The 16,992-nt window shown below is 45.2% G+C and overlaps 1 protein-coding gene across 13 annotated transcripts in view; it reads left to right on the plus strand.

Moving 5' to 3' along the window:
* The window catches only part of TSPAN19 (tetraspanin 19), a 130,115-nt gene that overhangs the window by 56,177 nt on the left and 56,946 nt on the right, over window positions 1–16,992 (plus strand). For all 13 annotated transcript variants that reach the window (XM_063927665.1, XM_063927677.1, XM_063927667.1 and 10 more), the window contains 2 exons: window positions 5,017–5,097; window positions 10,279–10,389. In XM_063927665.1, the coding sequence (XP_063783735.1) occupies window positions 5,017–5,097; window positions 10,279–10,389 (192 nt within the window). The remainder of the gene's footprint in view (window positions 1–5,016; window positions 5,098–10,278; window positions 10,390–16,992) is intronic.

Below are 16,992 nucleotides of genomic sequence, written 5' to 3' on the forward strand. Positions count from 1 at the left end.
ATAGTCCGCGAAAAGGGGGCGGAGCTATCTCCTTCAGCACACTGGCGCCATTTCTCCCTCACAGCTCCGCTGGAAGGAAGCTCCCTGGCTCTCCCCTGCAGTATACACTACAGAAAAGGGAAAAAAAAGAGAGGGGGGCACTAAATTTAGGCGCAGTATATATAACAGCAGCTATAGGGGACATAATTCAGTTAGTCCCTGCATTATATAGCGCTCTGGTGTGTGCTGGCATACTCTCACTCTGTCTCCCCAAAGGGCTTTTGTGGGTCCTGTCCTCTGTTAGAGCATTCCCTGTGTGTGTGCGGTGTGTCGGTACGGCTGTGTCGACATGTTTGATGAGGATAATGATGTGGAGGCGGAGCAGATGCCTATAGAAGGGATGTCACCCCCTGCGGGGCAGACACCTGAGTGGATGGACTTATGGAAGGAATTGCGTGCACGTGTCGACTCCTTACACAAAAAATTTGACGACATGCCAAATGCGGGACAGCCGGCTTCTCAGCTCGTGCCTGTCCAGGCGTCTCAAAGGTCATCGGGGGCTCTAAAACGCCCGCTACCTCAGATGGCAGACGCGGATGTCGACACGGATACTGACACCAGTGTCGACGACGATGAGTCTAGTCTAATGTCCACTAAGGCCATTCGTTGCATGATTGAAGCAATGAAAGAGGTGTTACAAATTTCTGATATAAACCCAGGTACCACTAAAAAGGGTATTATGTTTGGGGAGAAAAAACTACCCGTAGTTTTTCCCCCATCAGAAGAATTAAATGAAGTGTGTGAAGAAGCGTGGGCTTTCCCTGATAAAAGATTGGTAATCTCTAAGAAGTTACTAATGGCGTTCCCTTTCCCGCCAGAGGATAGGTCACGTTGGGAGACACCCCCTAGGGTGGATAAAGCGCTCACACGTTTGTCTAAAAAGGTGGCACTACCGTCTCCGGATACGGCCGCCCTCAAGGAACCTGCTGATAGAAAGCAGGAGGCGATCCTGAAGTCTGTATATACACACTCAGGCATTATACTTAGACCAGCTATTGCGTCAGCATGGATGTGCAGTGCTGCCGCTGCGTGGTCAGATTCCCTGTCAGAAAATATTGACACCCTAGACAGGGACACTATTCTGCTAACCATAGAGCATATAAAAGACTCAGTCTTATACATGAGAGATGCACAGAGGGAGATCTGCCGGCTGGCATCTAAAATAAGTGCATTGTCCATTTCTGCTAGGAGAGGCTTATGGACTCGCCAGTGGACAGGGGATGCAGATTCAAAAAGGCACATGGAAGTTTTGCCTTATAAGGGTGAGGAGTTATTTGGGGATGGTCTCTCGGACCTAGTTTCCACAGCAACTGCTGGGAAGTCAGCATTTTTACCCCATGTTCCCTCACAGCCTAAAAAGGCGCCGTTTTATCAGGTACAGTCCTTTCGGACTCAGAAAAACAGGCGTGGAAAAGGCGGGTCCTTTCTGTCCAGAGGCAGAGGTAGGGGAAAAAGGTTGCAACAAACAGCAGGTTCCCAGGAGCAAAAGTCCTCCCCCGCTTCTTCCAAGTCCGCCGCATGACGGTGGGGCTCCACAGGCGGAGCCAGGTACGGTGGGGGGCCGCCTCAAAAATTTCAGTGATCAGTGGGCTCGCTCACAGGTGGATCCCTGGATCCTGCAAATAGTATCTCAAGGGTACAAACTGGAATTCGAGGCGTCTCCACCCCACCGGTTCCTAAAATCTGCCTTGCCGATTACTCCTTCAGACAGGGAGGCTGTGCTAGCGGCAATTCACAAGCTGTATTCCCAGCAGGTGATAATCAAGGTGCCCCTACTTCAACAAGGACGGGGTTACTATTCCACACTGTTTGTGGTACCGAAACCGGACGGTTCGGTGAGACCCATTTTAAATTTGAAATCCTTGAACACATACATAAAAAAAATTCAAGTTCAAGATGGAATCGCTCAGGGCGGTTATTGCAAGCCTGGACGAGGGGGATTACATGGTATCCCTGGACATCAAGGATGCTTACCTGCATGTCCCCATTTACTATCCTCACCAGGAGTACCTCAGATTTGTGGTACAGGATTGCCATTACCAATTCCAGACGCTGCCGTTTGGACTCTCCACGGCGAAGCAATTCCTTTCGGCAGGTTCCATGCCAGAATCTTTCAGTGGGACCTGTTGGACCAATGGTCCGGATCGCATCTTCAGATGCATCGCCTAATAACCCTGTCTCCAAGAAACAGGGTGTCTCTGCTGTGGTGGCTGCAGAGTGCTCATCTTCTAGAGGGCCGCAGATTCGGCATACAGGACTGGGTCCTGGTGACCACGGATGCCAGCCTTCGAGGCTGGGGGGCTGTTACACAGGGAAGAAACTTCCAAGGACTATGGTCGAGTCAGGAGACTTCCCTACACATAAATTTTCTGGAACTAAGGGCCATTTACAATGCCCTAAGTCAGGCAAAATCCCTGCTTCTACACCAGCCGGTACTGATCCAGTCAGACAACATCACGGCAGTCGCCCATGTAAATTGACAGGGCGGCACAAGAAGCAGGATGGCAATGGCAGAAGCCATAAGGATTCTCCGATGGGCGGAAAATCACGTACTAGCACTGTCAGCAGTGTTCATTCCGGGAGTGGACAACTGGGAAGCAGACTTTCTCAGCAGGCACGACCTCCACCCGGGAGAGTGGGGACTTCATCCAGAAGTCTTCACGCTGATTGTAAATCGATGGGAACGACCACAGGTGGACATGATGGCGTCCCGCCTAAACTAAAAACTAGAGAGATATTGCGCCAGGTCAAGGGACCCTCAGGCGATAGCTGTGGACGCTCTAGTGACACCGTGGGTGTACCAGTCAGTTTATGTGTTCCCTCCTCTGCCTCTCATACCAAGGGTACTGAGAATAATAAGAAAACGAGGAGTAAGAACAATACTCGTGGTTCCGGATTGGCCAAGACGAGCGTGGTACCCGGAACTTCAAGAGATGATCTCAGAGGACCCATGGCCTCTGCCGCTCAGACAGCACCTGCTGCAGCAGGGGCCCTGTCTGTTCCAAGACTTACCGCGGCTGCGTTTGACGGCATGGCGGTTGAACGCCGGATCCTGAAGGAAAAGGGCATTCCGGAGGAAGTCATTCCTACGCTGATTAAAGCCAGGAAAGATGTAACTGCAAAGCATTATCACCGCATATGGCGGAAATATGTTGCTTGGTGTGAGGCCAAAAAGGCCCCAACAGAGGAATTTCAACTAGGTCGATTTCTGCATTTCCTACAAGCAGGAGTGACTATGGGCCTGAAATTAGGCTCCATTAAGGTACAGATCTCGGCTCTGTCGATTTTCTTCCAGAAAGAACTAGCTTCACTACCTGAAGTTCAGACGTTTGTAAAAGGAGTGCTGCATATTCAGCCCCCGTTTGTGCCTCCAGTGGCACCTTGGGATCTCAACGTGGTGTTGAGTTTCTTAAAATCACATTGGTTTGAGCCACTTGAAACCGTGGTTTTAAAATATCTCACGTGGAAAGTGGTCATGTTATTGGCCTTGGCTTCAGCCAGGCGTGTGTCAGAATTGGCAGCTTTGTCATGTAAAAGCCCTTATCTGATTTTCCATATGGATAGGGCGGAATTGAGGACTCGTCCCCAGTTTCTCCCTAAGGTGGTATCAGCTTTTCACTTGAACCAACCTATTGTGGTGCCTGCGGCTACTAGGGACTTGGAGGATTCCAAGTTACTGGACGTAGTCAGGGCCTTGAAAATTTATGTTTCCAGGACTGCTAGAGTCAGGAAAACTGACTCGCTATTTATCCTGTATGCTCCCAACAAACTGGGTGCTCCTGCTTCTAAGCAGACTATTGCTCGCTGGATTTGTAGCACAATTCAGCTGGCGCATTCTGCGGCTGGACTGCCGCATCCTAAATCAGTAAAAGCCCATTCCACAAGGAAGGTGGGCTCATCTTGGGCGGCTGCCCGAGGGGTCTCGGCTTTACAACTTTGCCGAGCTGCTACTTGGTCAGGGGCAAACACGTTTGCAAAATTCTACAAATTTGATACCCTGGCTGAGGAGGACCTTGAGTTCTCTCATTCGGTGCTGCAGAGTCATCCGCACTCTCCCGCCCGTTTGGGAGCTTTGGTATAATCCCCATGGTCCTTTCGGAGTTCCCAGCATCCACTAGGACGTCAGAGAAAATATGATTTTACTCACCGGTAAATCTATTTCTCGTAGTCCGTAGTGGATGCTGGGCGCCCATCCCAAGTGCGGATTGTCTGCAATACTTGTACATAGTTATTGTTAACTAAAGGGTTATTGTTGAGCCATCTGTTGAGAGGCTCAGTTGTTTTCATACTGTTAAACTGGGTATAGTATCACGAGTTATACGGTGTGATTGGTGTGGCTGGTAGGAGTCTTACCCGGGATTCAAAATCCTTCCTTATTATGTCAGCTCGTCCGGGCACAGTGTCCTAACTGAGGCTTGGAGGAGGGTCATAGTGGGAGGAGCCAGTGCACACCAGGTGACCTAAAAGCTTTCTTTAGTTGTGCCCAGTCTCCTGCGGAGCCGCTATTCCCCATGGTCCTTTCGGAGTTCCCAGCATCCACTACGGACTACGAGAAATAGATTTACCGGTGAGTAAAATCTTATTTTTTATATCCCTAATGCCAGTCCTAGTGTTAAATAGTGTCTTTTTTAGGGGACTCTATGTTGATTGTCCCCCTGATTTTACCATTTCAGGCTATGAGCGCTAGTGCTCGTTAAGCTTTTGAGATGGGGGACTGTGCTTCTTTACAAAATAGTCCAAACTGCAAGCAATGTGTGTATTTGAAACCCACTATAATGTTAGCTTAATTTCTCACCTTCCAATGCATTGTGCATCCAGTAATCTGAGGGCAAAAAATATTGAAAAATGAATGTGATTTGCAGAAACTTACAAGCCTCTGCCAAGTCATATTCTATTACATTCCGCCTTAGGTAAGTAACTTTTAGAAACAGCGTGTTTAGTCTTTAATAATTTGTTACAAATTTTTCACTCTTTCAGTTTGCTGGTTTGTTGTGCTTGCTGTTTACAAGTGAAGTTATAATTCATCTACCGATTCTGGTGTTTTGCCACAAAGGACTGGTATGTATATCAACATTAATTTGAACAGTTTCTTACATTTAAAGCAGCAATTCCATGAAAACATAAAAGTCACTGTGACAGGCTATAAGAAAACAATTGCACTTATTTTTCCTTACCCGGCAGCAGCAGCTGCAGCTTTTCTCCTCAGCCCAGCTGCAGTGTGGCCAGGGATGCAATTAAAATACAAGGGGGCGCGTTTCAACAAATTGGGGTAAAAATTGTTTAAAAACACCCCAATTTTTTGTTTCGACCTTTTGACCCTGCCGACATTTTGACCGTCGATCTAATGACTGCCTATCTTTTTAATGCCTAACTTCCGTATCACAACCGGCTGGATTTGATGAAAAAGTGGGTCTTGAGTTTAAAGTTTTGTAGACAGGTGGAGAGACTGATAGGGTGGTGTAGAGAATTCCAGAGTAGTAGGGAGCAGTACAGCCAGTTTCTTGGAGGCAGGAATGGGAGGAAGTAATCAGTTAGCAGGAGAGGCGGCATTCATTTGTGGAATGAAAAGGGCGGGTGGGAGTGTAAAGGGAGATAGGGTCAGATCTTTAAATGGGAGAGAAATGCCTGAGGGCTTTGTAAACGATTGTGAGAAGCTTGAATTGGATTCAAAAGAAGAAAGGGAGCCAGTGTAGTGCTTGTAAGAGAAGGGAAGTGGACATAGTATGCTTGGAGAGGTAGATGAGCTGGTAGCAGCATTAAGGATAGATTGGTTTGGAGAGAGGCATTTGTAAGGGAGTCCAGATAGGAGGAGATTACAGTAGTCCAATCTAGAGATGACCAATGAGTGGATGAGGATCTTAGTAGCATCAAGGGTCTGATCCGCAAAAATTTTTTGTGATGGAAACAGCAGGACTGTGAGAGGTACTGAATGAGTGGTTTGAAGGAGAGGGAGGAATCAAGGATAATGTCAAAACACCATACTTGAGGGCTAGAGGAGATAATTGTACCATCAATAGTTAGTGAAATTGTGGGAAGGGAGGTTATACAGGATGAAAGAGGATCAATAGAGAGGTCCAATAACAGAGCCTTGGACGACACCTACTGTTATGGGCAGTGCGGGAGAGGTGGTTCAAGAGAGGATACAGAGAAAGGGCAGTCAGAGGGCAGTAGGTGGCAAAGTCAAGAGCAGAGGGTGAAGAAGGGGGTCGAGGTGGGGATTGATAGAGAAGGTAGTTGACATTGGCAAAGAGACACTGGACGGAAATGAGGTTCTTGAAGTATGAGTATTTAGAGATGGAAAGGGCGTCTGTAGGATGAGAACATAAGAGAAATAGAGGAAGTACACTTTAGAGTGTGATTTCTGCTGCTGTCACTCAGCGGTACATTAACATTTTTGTAGATATCTGGTGATTTTGGAATGCCAGGGTTGAGGTGTTGTTCTTTGAGAGTGAATAGTGGTTGCTGGAGCAACAGAGTCAAGAGCAGAAGTAAGGGAGGCATTATATAGGAAAGTGGCTTGTTCAGGTCAGGAAAGAGACAATGGGAGAGAGATGTGAGTCAAGCAGAGAGGATTTTGAAACAGTGTCAATGGCCTCAATGTTATGCTTAGTGATGGTAGCCTTAGGAGGTAGAGATGGAGAAGCAGAGAGGGAGAAGTTAAAAGCGAGCAGGTGATGGTCAGAGAGGGTGAATGGGGAGTTAGAGAAGTCAGAAATATCACAACGGTGAGTGAAGACCAGATAAAGTGAGTTCTGATTCACATTGGAGAGTGAGGAGGTCCACTGGGAGTGACTAAGCGATGATGTGAGGTTAAGGAATTTTTTGAGTGAGGATTTTGTTAGGTGATTTTTAACATGCCAATCAATATCCTAAGATAATGAAGGGAATGTCTGAACAGAGGAAGTGAGTGAGACAGTAAGCAAAGTGATCGAGTAATTTGTTGGGAATGCCAGGGGAACATTAAATGACAGCTTCTCGAAGGTGAACAGGTTGGAAGACGTGTATAGCTTCGACCTTGAATGTAGAGAATGTAAGGGAAGGTTCTGGGGGTATGAGTTAGTAGAAGTAAACAGAGGATAGAAGGACCCCAACACCATGTGAAGCCCCAAATGGAAAGAGCAGCAGGAGAAGTGGTATCAGAGGGGGAAACCAGGTTTTGGACTTTTGGTTATTGCTAGGAGATCCAGGGAGTTGGAGATAAAAAGGTCATGAGTGAGGACCAGTTTATTATAGATAGATCTGTCATTCCAGAGGGTACAGGAGAGGGGTGAGAGTTTGTGGAAGAAATGTGAATGAGATTATCAGGGAAGCTGTAGCATTGAGGTGAGATTGACTTGGAGGGAAAGGATGATGAGAGAGTAGAGGTGGTGCGGGTGCCTGAGCTAGGAAAGGAAAGAAGTTCAGTGTGATGTGGTTGGGGGTGTGGGGAGATGACAGGGAGAGGAGGGAGGGAGCAGGGCTGAGTGGTGTGGTAGTAGGGTCATGGTGGGGCAGAGGTGAATGAAAGTGGCGTGAGAGGAGGGGAAAGGAAGCAGAGAGATGGAAGGTAGACTGAGGAGGGGAGAAAGGAGGGGGTGTAGGAAAGTAGGGGAAAGGATAAAGGTTAGTACCGGGGGCAAGAATACATGATTAGGTAGACACAGGGAGGCAGATTTATTAAGCTCGGTGAAGTGATAAAGTGGAAGGTGATAAAGGACCAGCCACTCAGCTCCTAACTGTAATTTTTTAAACCCAGCCTGTGACATGGTAGTTAGGATCTGATTGGCTGGTACTTTATTACCTTCCACTTTATCACTTCACCGAGCTTAATTATTCTGTCCCTGAGTGATGTGGGGAGTTGAAGAAAACTTGAACATAGTGTAAAGTTTGTAAATATGGGGAGGAAAATTGGAAATAGGAGTGGAGGCTGTAAATAAATCAGAGCAGTATATTTGCAGAAATGCAGGAGAGAAATGCAGTGTTGATAACAGTGTAAGCTCAACGGCAGTAAATTTACTTTAAAGTCAAATAAAAGCGTATATAATATGGGTGTAGAAATTGATATTGATTGTGTAAGAAAATAAAGGATATGAGTGAGGGTAAAAAAGTAATGATAATTCAGACAGGAATTTTAAGTGTTTGAAGGCAAAATTGCTATGGTACAGCTGTCGATTAAAAAAACAATGGCCCTCATTCCGAGTTGATCGCTCACTAGCTGCTTTTAGCAGCAGTGCAAACGCTAAGTCGCCGCCCTCTGGGAGTGTATCTTATCTTAGCAGAAGTGCGAACGAAAGGATCGCAGTGCTGCTACAAAAAAAAATTTGTGCAGTTTCAGAGTAGCTGCAGACCTACTCCTACCTTGCGATCACGTCAGACTATTTAGTTCCTGTTTTGACGTCACGAACACGCCCTGCGTTCGGCCAGCTACTCCCCCGTTTCCCCAGCCACTCCTGCGTTTTATTTGGCACGCCTGCGTTTTTACACACACTCCCCGAAAACGGTCAGTTACCACCCAGAAACACCCACTTCCTGTCAATCACTCAACGATCAGCAATGCGACTGAAAAGCGTCGCTAGAGCTTGTGTAAAACTGCATTGGCTTTTGTGAAAGTACGACGCGCGTGCGCAGTGCACCCCATACGCATGCGCAGAATTGCCAATTTTTTTGCCTGATTGCTGCGCTGTGAACAACGGCAGCTAGCGATCAACTTGGAATGACCCCCAATGATAGTACAAATAAAAGCATTTGCGGTGGAATGGTAAATTTTTGAAATGTCCAAAACAGGGAGTTCAGTGCTGTGTAATTAGATTAAATAATCCCGAGGTGACTGATGTGAAGAGTACGGGAACTCACATTTGTTTTTTCAAAACTAGTCCTGTAGTTTTTTGATTTTTTTATAGTATTAGCCTTTTTCAATTTGGTTTAAAGCCGGTATAATGCTGCCGTTATGCTTCAATTTTATCATACTTTGCTAAATATGCATACTGTGAGAGTATATATATATATATATATATATAGAGAGAGAGAGAGAGAGTAAACAAAAGCAGCGGTACTCAGAGTACAAGAGTCTTGAAAAAAGTCAAATAAGTTACTTTACCTTGTCAAAGAGGCGCTAAGGCCCTGAAACATTGTTTTTTTGCATTACTATATGCTACAATATATTTGACTTTTTTCAAGACTCTGAGTGCTGCTGTTTTTGTTTACTCTCTGCATCCTTTCCATGGCGGGCACAGGATCATTGTCTAAATTTTTCAGGAAAGCCCTGGACTGTTTGGTGTATATAATATATATCTATATCTATCTATCTATCTATCTATCTATCTATCTATCTATCTATCTATCTATCTATCTATCTATCTATCTATCTATATATATATAAATTGCACTGTCAGCGGCACTCACGGCATCACAAAAAACGACAAGGCTGTGTCTGGTAAGTAAACGTTTCAATGTTATTTTAAAACATTTTCGTCAGGACAGCACAACATGAACATGTAACATACCTATATACCCGCCAGACTGTCCATGCTGCCCAGCGTCTGCCGCAATCGCTTAGTGAAGATGACGTCATCACAGGACGCCGGCTGCGGCATCACAGAGAATCACACCTGTCAGTAGTAGTAGTACAATCAATGTATTACAAATAACAAACAATACAACAACAAAAAAGGAATATTGTGATGCAAAGATACTTTGTATCACAATATTCCTTTTTTTTGTTGTATTGTTTATTTGCAACACATATACTTTGTATCACAATATTCCTTTTTTTGTTGTATTGTTTATTTGTAACACATATATTGTACTACTATCACTGACAGGTGTGATTCTCCGTGACGCCGTAGCCGGCGTCCTGTGATGACATCATCTTCACTGAGCAGGTGCCACGGACAGTCTGGTGGGTATATAGGTATGTTACATGTTCATGTAACTTTTTTGGTTTGCTAACAAAACTGACTAAGCCCTAATGTTTGTAACATAAGCATTGTTAGTAAAAGACTCTTGTTTGTGTCTCAAATATTACCTAATTATAAACTTTTAGGTAAGGATGCTTAGATAAGAATTAAAAGCATAAATTATAAATAGGGGGGAATTTAAATGTTTGAAAAGTCAGTTGGGTGTCTATTAGATAGGAAAAAACAGACACCCAACTGACTTTTCAAACAATTGAATATCTCCCATAGTGTTCCTGACTTTTAAACCAAAACACAAAGTGGATTGCAACCATTCTAGTGTTTTTTTTTTATATGTTATTTACAGATTTTAAATATTTTTTTGGAAAAAATTAATGCGGTTATTTCTCAATATACAAAGAAAAAAATTATTGGAAACGAGCAGAAGCTGGTCATTCTAGATACCATACAGCAAATTGTGAGTTTCATCGTGTACAATATAGATAAAGAGGAATTTAAATCATAAACTAGAATAAGCATTGAAACCACTGCCTGTAGATGTTGCATGAACATAGAATCAAGCATATAATAAAGAGGGTTTTATATACTGTATCTGTACTTATATTCTGCAGTTAGTAAATATGCTTTAACCATAACTGCTATGGGGTGTATTCAATTCATGTCGGATCCTTTCCAACGGAAAGGATCCAACGTGAGTATTCAATGCCCGGCCAAACCCGACAGGTTTGGCCCGTTCCCAACCATGCCAATCCGACTTTTGTTAAAGTCGGATTGACATTGTCGGAAACGGGGCTAAAACCTGTCGGGCTGACAATACATGTGGATCAGCAGCTTAAGCCGCTGATCCGTGTACTTTCCAACAGGTTTCTGACAAGTCAGATTTCCCGACTTGTCAGAAAAAATGGGGCCGCACTGAATAGGTCAGAACCCCTTCTGACCTAAAACAGTTGGAAAGTGCCGTCTTTCCAAAAAGATGGCAGTTTCCGACTTCAATTGAATACCCCAGTAAGTCATACCTCCTAACATTTAGACACACAAATTTAGCTTACAGTAAGCACTGCTCAGACTTTACCTGGTCTCCCAAAATCATACACTGATTCATCCAGAAACCCTAGATTTTGGTTAAACTTGCCCATTTTGAGATCCTTTAATTGTTACTATCCCACTAAAAGCAAAACTGTTGGGAGGTGTGCTGTGTTTTTCCTCCATAACTACCGGTATTTTATTCCCAAGCACACTTTACCAGCAAAAAATAACTTTATTGTGCTTTCAAATATCAGCTTTTCATACCCAATAATAAATATATCTTTTTTAGCATATTACAGACAGTAGTAAGTACCATAATATATCCAGCATTTTATAGCTAGTACAGGTTGAGTATCCCATATCCAAATATTCCGAAATACAGAATTTTTTGGTTGAGAGTGAGATAGTGAAACCTTTGTTTTCTGATGGCTCAATGTACACAAATTTTGTTTAATACACAAAGTTATTAAAAATATTGTATTAAATGACCTTCAGTCTGTGTGTATAAGGTGTATATGAAATATAAATTAATTTGTGAATGTACACACACTTTGTATAATGTACAAAGTTATAAAAAATATTAGCTAAAATGACCTTCAGGCTGTGTGTATAAGGTGTATATGTAACATAAATGCATTCTGTGCTTAGACTTGGGTCTCATCGCCATGATATCTCATTATAGTATGCAATTATTCCAAAAAACGGAAAAATCCGATATCCAAAATACTTCTGGTCCCAAGCATTTTAGATAAGGGATACTCAACCTGTAATGATCAAAATATATTCAGGTGTTACAACTATATTTTTCAACAATAATGACTGGCAAATGAAGGCCCCCATACACCAGCAATCGATTGGGACAATTTAACGTTTTGCAGATGATTGTGTTAATGAATATGCAATGTATGGGGTTCACAGATCTCAGATTTCAACAAAAAAGTGATTGGGATTGGTAAATCATGTTGTGCAACATGCTGTATTTCACAGATCAATTGGGGCTGTAGATTGATAGTGTAAGATAACAATCAGCAGATTTGCAGACCGTTTCTAGTAAATTGTTGAGCCTTTCAAGATTGGCAGATCTGTATTTGCAATTGACTGAAAAATATCTATAATATATGGATGTGGATTGGGGAATCTTTAATTTGGTTGGAGGGAAATCACATAATCTGTGAATTGTGTTTGTCATGATTCAGAGTTCTAAAACATCATATTTACTGTTGCAGTGCCTCTCCAGGCTGGCGCTGTGGTCTGCTCTCCCCATGCCATCATGCTGCTCATGGGTAGTGCTGGTTCCATATGGGGGTGGCATTCCCAGCGGTGGCTGAAGTTAGTTTGTGCTACCGCTGCTTAGCACTTCCCTCGGTTTCATGCTGTCTCCGGGCATCGCTCACTGCAACTCTCCACTCCACCTCCATTACTTCAGAGTTCAGGCCTACGTCCACCAAGCCAAAGTTCCCATCAAAACACTGACATGGGTGCAGCCATGTTAGAGAAAGTCATCTGCTCGATCTCAGCAATTCCGATCACTGTTCTCAGCCAGCTGATCACAGCAGCCAAAAACAAAAGACTGATAACTATAAAGTGAGCAGCTTGGCCAATCCAAAATTGCTTCCTCAGTGTATGTAACTCTGTGCTGAGCTCACTTATACTAAGGTGTCAGTGTCTTCAATCCGGTTCCAGTCGAGTTTCAAATCCAGTTCCAGCCTGGTTACTATCTGGCTCCAGTCCAGTTTTAAATCTGGTTCCAGCCCGGTTACTATTTGGGTCCAGTCCAGCCTGCAATGTGGTTCCAGTCCAGTTACTATCTGGTTCCAGTTTAGCCTCCAATCCGGTTAGAGCCCAGCCACTATCCAGTTCCAGTCTGGTTATTATCTGAAATGAAAAAAATGTATAGAGTGTGCATGGCGCTGTATGATAATTCAGACGATCTTTCCTCAGGAAAAAAATTTCTCTGGCAAAGCAGTCGTCTTCTAACACACCGTAACCAATGAAAACAGACACATTCGGGTTCTTACCCGCAGACTTTGAAAGGTATCTTTAGGGCTTGACCCAAGCACAGGGTGGCACAAACACATATGCGATGGTGGATGCACTTAAAAAAAAAGGCACTTACATGAGTTTGAATCCCGCGTTCATATAGCAGTTTCTTTTAAAGGATTGTCATTCCACACAAACCCAGATAATTCACATAAAGGTTTAATAATTAAAAAGTGTTTACAGAATATCGGGAAACACAGAAGAACAGTACTCTGGAGCAGTGAGGTGAACTGTGGGAGGTCCAGCTGCAGACACGAACTTCTGATGGAAACGGCAAACCCCTGATGGTATACGCTCCTTCTCCTCCTATTACCCGATCTGCTGTGTGTGGCAACAACTATAATGCATTTCTAGGCAGAACCTCTTTGTCAGACTGTCTGACGAAGAGGCTCTGCCTTGAAACACAGTACAGTGTTCAGTGTACTGGGCTTGGGAGACAGCAGGCTGATGCAACCTGATGGAGTAAGCAGCGAACCTGCAAACCTGGAACCCCATCAGGAACCTTTACCTGGCCATGGTAATTATTGCCTATATTTCAGGTAAACTTGCGGTCATATGTCATGTATTAATTATAATTACTTGATATTAGCTGTCTTTTGTTTCTGCTGCAGGGTACACTGGGCTCCACAGGGATAATATCGGGGTGTAGAGTAGGATCTTGATCCGAGGCACCAACAGGCTAAAAGCTTTGACTGTTCCCAGAATGCATAGTGCTGCCTCCTCTATAACCCCGCCTCTGTGCACAGGAGCTCAGTTTTGTAGTTGGTGCCATGCAGTGCAGGCATACAACAGGTAAGGCTGCTCCAGCAGCCCTCAGAAGAGCTTTTTTAAGTGAAATCTGAAGACTTCAAGGGCTGCAGCAGAGACACTGTGTGTGTTAGATGTCAGTCAGACATCTCCTGCTGCAGCTCCATCACCTCCCCCAGTGGCGCTGTATACTCCCGTGCCCTGGAGGCTCTGGTTTGCTCCTGTCAGTCACACACCCTGCCGCAGCTCTCCAGAATCGCATGGCCGCACTTTGGGAGGAGGTAAGAGGGTCCCCCAGGTGGGACCCGCTGGAAACTGTGATCCGGCACGGCCGGTGGGAGGCGGGCCGTGAGCACTGACGTGGACACTGTGGTAGTACTGTGGTAGTACAGTGCCCACTAGACCACCAGGGCAAGGGGCACAGGTCAGTTTTACTAAAAAAACATTTATTACATAGCCCATAGTACCCGGTGGTGAAGCCCAGCAAGGGGATAAGGCTTTGACCTGTAGCCCCTCCCCAAGCCCCATTGCGCCATTTAGAGTAAATGTTCCCACCCTGGAGCTGCATCTCTCTCTCTCCCTCACTCCCTGGAGTATATTTACTAAGCTCCCGATTTTGACCGATTTGGTGTTTTTTGATCAAAGTGTCATCTCGGGAATTTACTAAACTAAAATCTCAGCAGTGATGAGGCCATTCGTATTTTTTTGGTAGTCAAAGAAAAAAAATACGAATGAATACACCATAGGTCAAACGCGGCTGTTTAGGTATACAACTTGGTAATTTACTAAAAATTGTATTTCACAAACACTGCCGGCAATAGCCAAACACTGCCGTGAAAAAATACAATTCGTAAAAAAAGCAGCTTTAAAACAGACCTGCTTTTTTTACCATGTTCTGATAGTCATGCACGGATTCATGAGACCCGTGCATGTTTATCAGTGGGAAGGGGTGGGAAACTGTTAAAAACAACTTTTTTTTTAAATGCGTGGGGACCCCCCTCTTAAGCAAAACCAGCCTCGGGCTCTTTGAGCCGGTCCTGGTTGTAAAAATATGGGGGGGAAAATGACTGGGGTTCCCCCATATTTAAACAACCAGCACCGAGATCTGCGTCCGGTCCTGGTGCAAAAAATACGGGGGACAAAAAATGTAGGGGTCCCCCGTATTTTTTGAACCAGCACCGGGCTCCACTAGTCAGAGAGATAATGCCACAGCCGGGGGACACTTTTATATCGGCCCCTGCGGCCCTGGCATTAAATCACTAACTAGTCACCCCTAGCCGGGGTACTCTGGAGGAGTGGGGACCCCTTAAATCAAGGGGTCCCCCTCCTCCAGCCACCCAAGGGCCAGGGGTGAAGGCCGAGGCTGTCCCCCCCATCCAAGGGCTGCGGATGGGGGGCTCATAGCCATGTGTAAAAATAAGAATGTTGTTTTTTGTAGCAGTACTACAAGTCCCAGCAAGCCTCCCCCGGAAGCTGGTACTTGGAGAACCACAAGTACCAGCATGCGGTGGAAAAACGGGCCCGCTGGTACCTGTAGTACTACTACAAAAAAAATACCCAAATAAAAACAAAACTCGCACACCTTGAAAGTAAAACTTTATTACATACATGCACACCTACATTCACACATACTTACCTACGTTCACACGTGGCTCGGTCCACTTCTTCAAGTAGAATCCATGGGGTACCTGAAAATAAAATTTTACTCACAAAAATCCAGTGTAGATCGGAACTCTTCTGAGCTTGTAATCCACGTACTTGGGAAAAAAACAAACCGAAAAACCCGAAACACGCACTGAAAGGGGTCCCATGTTTACACATGGGACCCCTTTCCCCGACTGCCGAGACCCCCCGTGACTCGTATCACAGAGGGTCCCTTCAGCCAATCAGGGAGCACCACGTCGTGGCACTCTCCTGATTGCCTGTGCGCTCCTGAGCTGTCAGTCAGGCTGCGCACGGCAGAGATACAATGTAGCGCATAGGCGCTACATTGTATCCAATGGTGGGAACTTTGCGGTCAGCGGTTGACCACGAGTAACCTCACCGCTGACCGCAAAGTTCCCACCATTGGATACAATGTAGCGCCTATGCGCTACATTGTATCCCTGCCGTGCGCAGCCTGACTGACAGCTCAGGAGCGCACAGGCAATCGGGAGAGTGCCACGACGTGGCGCTCCCTGATTGGCTGAAGAGACCCTCTGTGACAGGAGTCACGGGGGGTCTCGGCAGTCGGCGAAAGGGGTTCCATGTGTAAACATGGGACCCCTTTCAGTGCGTGGTTCGGGTTTTTCGGTTTGTTTTTTTGACAAGTACGTGGATTACAAGCTCAGAAGAGGACCGATCTACACTGGATTTTTGTGAGTATAATTTTATTTTTAGGTACCCCATGGACTCTACTTGGAAAAGTGGACCGAGCCACGTGTGAACATAAGTAAGTATGTGTGAATGTAGGTGTGCATGTATGTAACAAAGTTTTATTTTCAAGGTGTGTGAGTTCTGTTTTATTTGGGTATTTTTTTTGTAGTAGTACTACAGGTACCAGCGGGCCCGTTTTTCCACCGCATGCTGGTACTTGTGGTTCTCCGAATACCAGCTTGCTGGGGAGGTTTGCTGGGACTTGTAGTACTGCTACAAAAAACAATATTCTTATTTTTACACATGGCTATCAGCCCCCCATCCGCAGCCCTTGGATGGGGGGGACAGCCTCATGCTTCACCCCTGGCCCTTGAATGGCTGGAGGGAGGGGCCCCTTGATTTACGGGGTCCCCACTCCTCCTGGGTACCCCGGCTAGGGGTGACTAGTTAGTGATTTAATGCCAGGGCCGCAGGGACCGATATAAAAGTGTCCCCTGGCTGTGGCATTATCTCTCTGACTAGTGGAGCCCGATGCTGGTTCAAAAAATACGAGGGACCCCTACATTTTTTGTCCCCCGTATTTTTTGCACCAGGACCGGACGCAGAGCCCGTTGCTGGTTGTTTAAATATGGGGGAACCCCAGTCATTCCCCCCCCCCATATTTTTACAACCAGGACTGGCTCAAAGAGCCCGAGGCTGGTTTTGCTTAGGAGGGGGAACCCCATGCATTTTTTTTTTTACATTTTTTAACTCTTTAAACACTTTTTAAAGGTACGCAATGAAGCCCTGCACGGATCTCACAGATTCGGCCGAGATTCATTGTGTTAATGTCGGCAGTGTTTTACTAATCACTCACGTAAAACACTGCCCGACATTACGAATGACATCGACA

Source organism: Pseudophryne corroboree, chromosome 6, assembly GCF_028390025.1.
Source record: "Pseudophryne corroboree isolate aPseCor3 chromosome 6, aPseCor3.hap2, whole genome shotgun sequence".
Lineage (NCBI taxonomy): Eukaryota > Metazoa > Chordata > Amphibia > Anura > Myobatrachidae > Pseudophryne > Pseudophryne corroboree.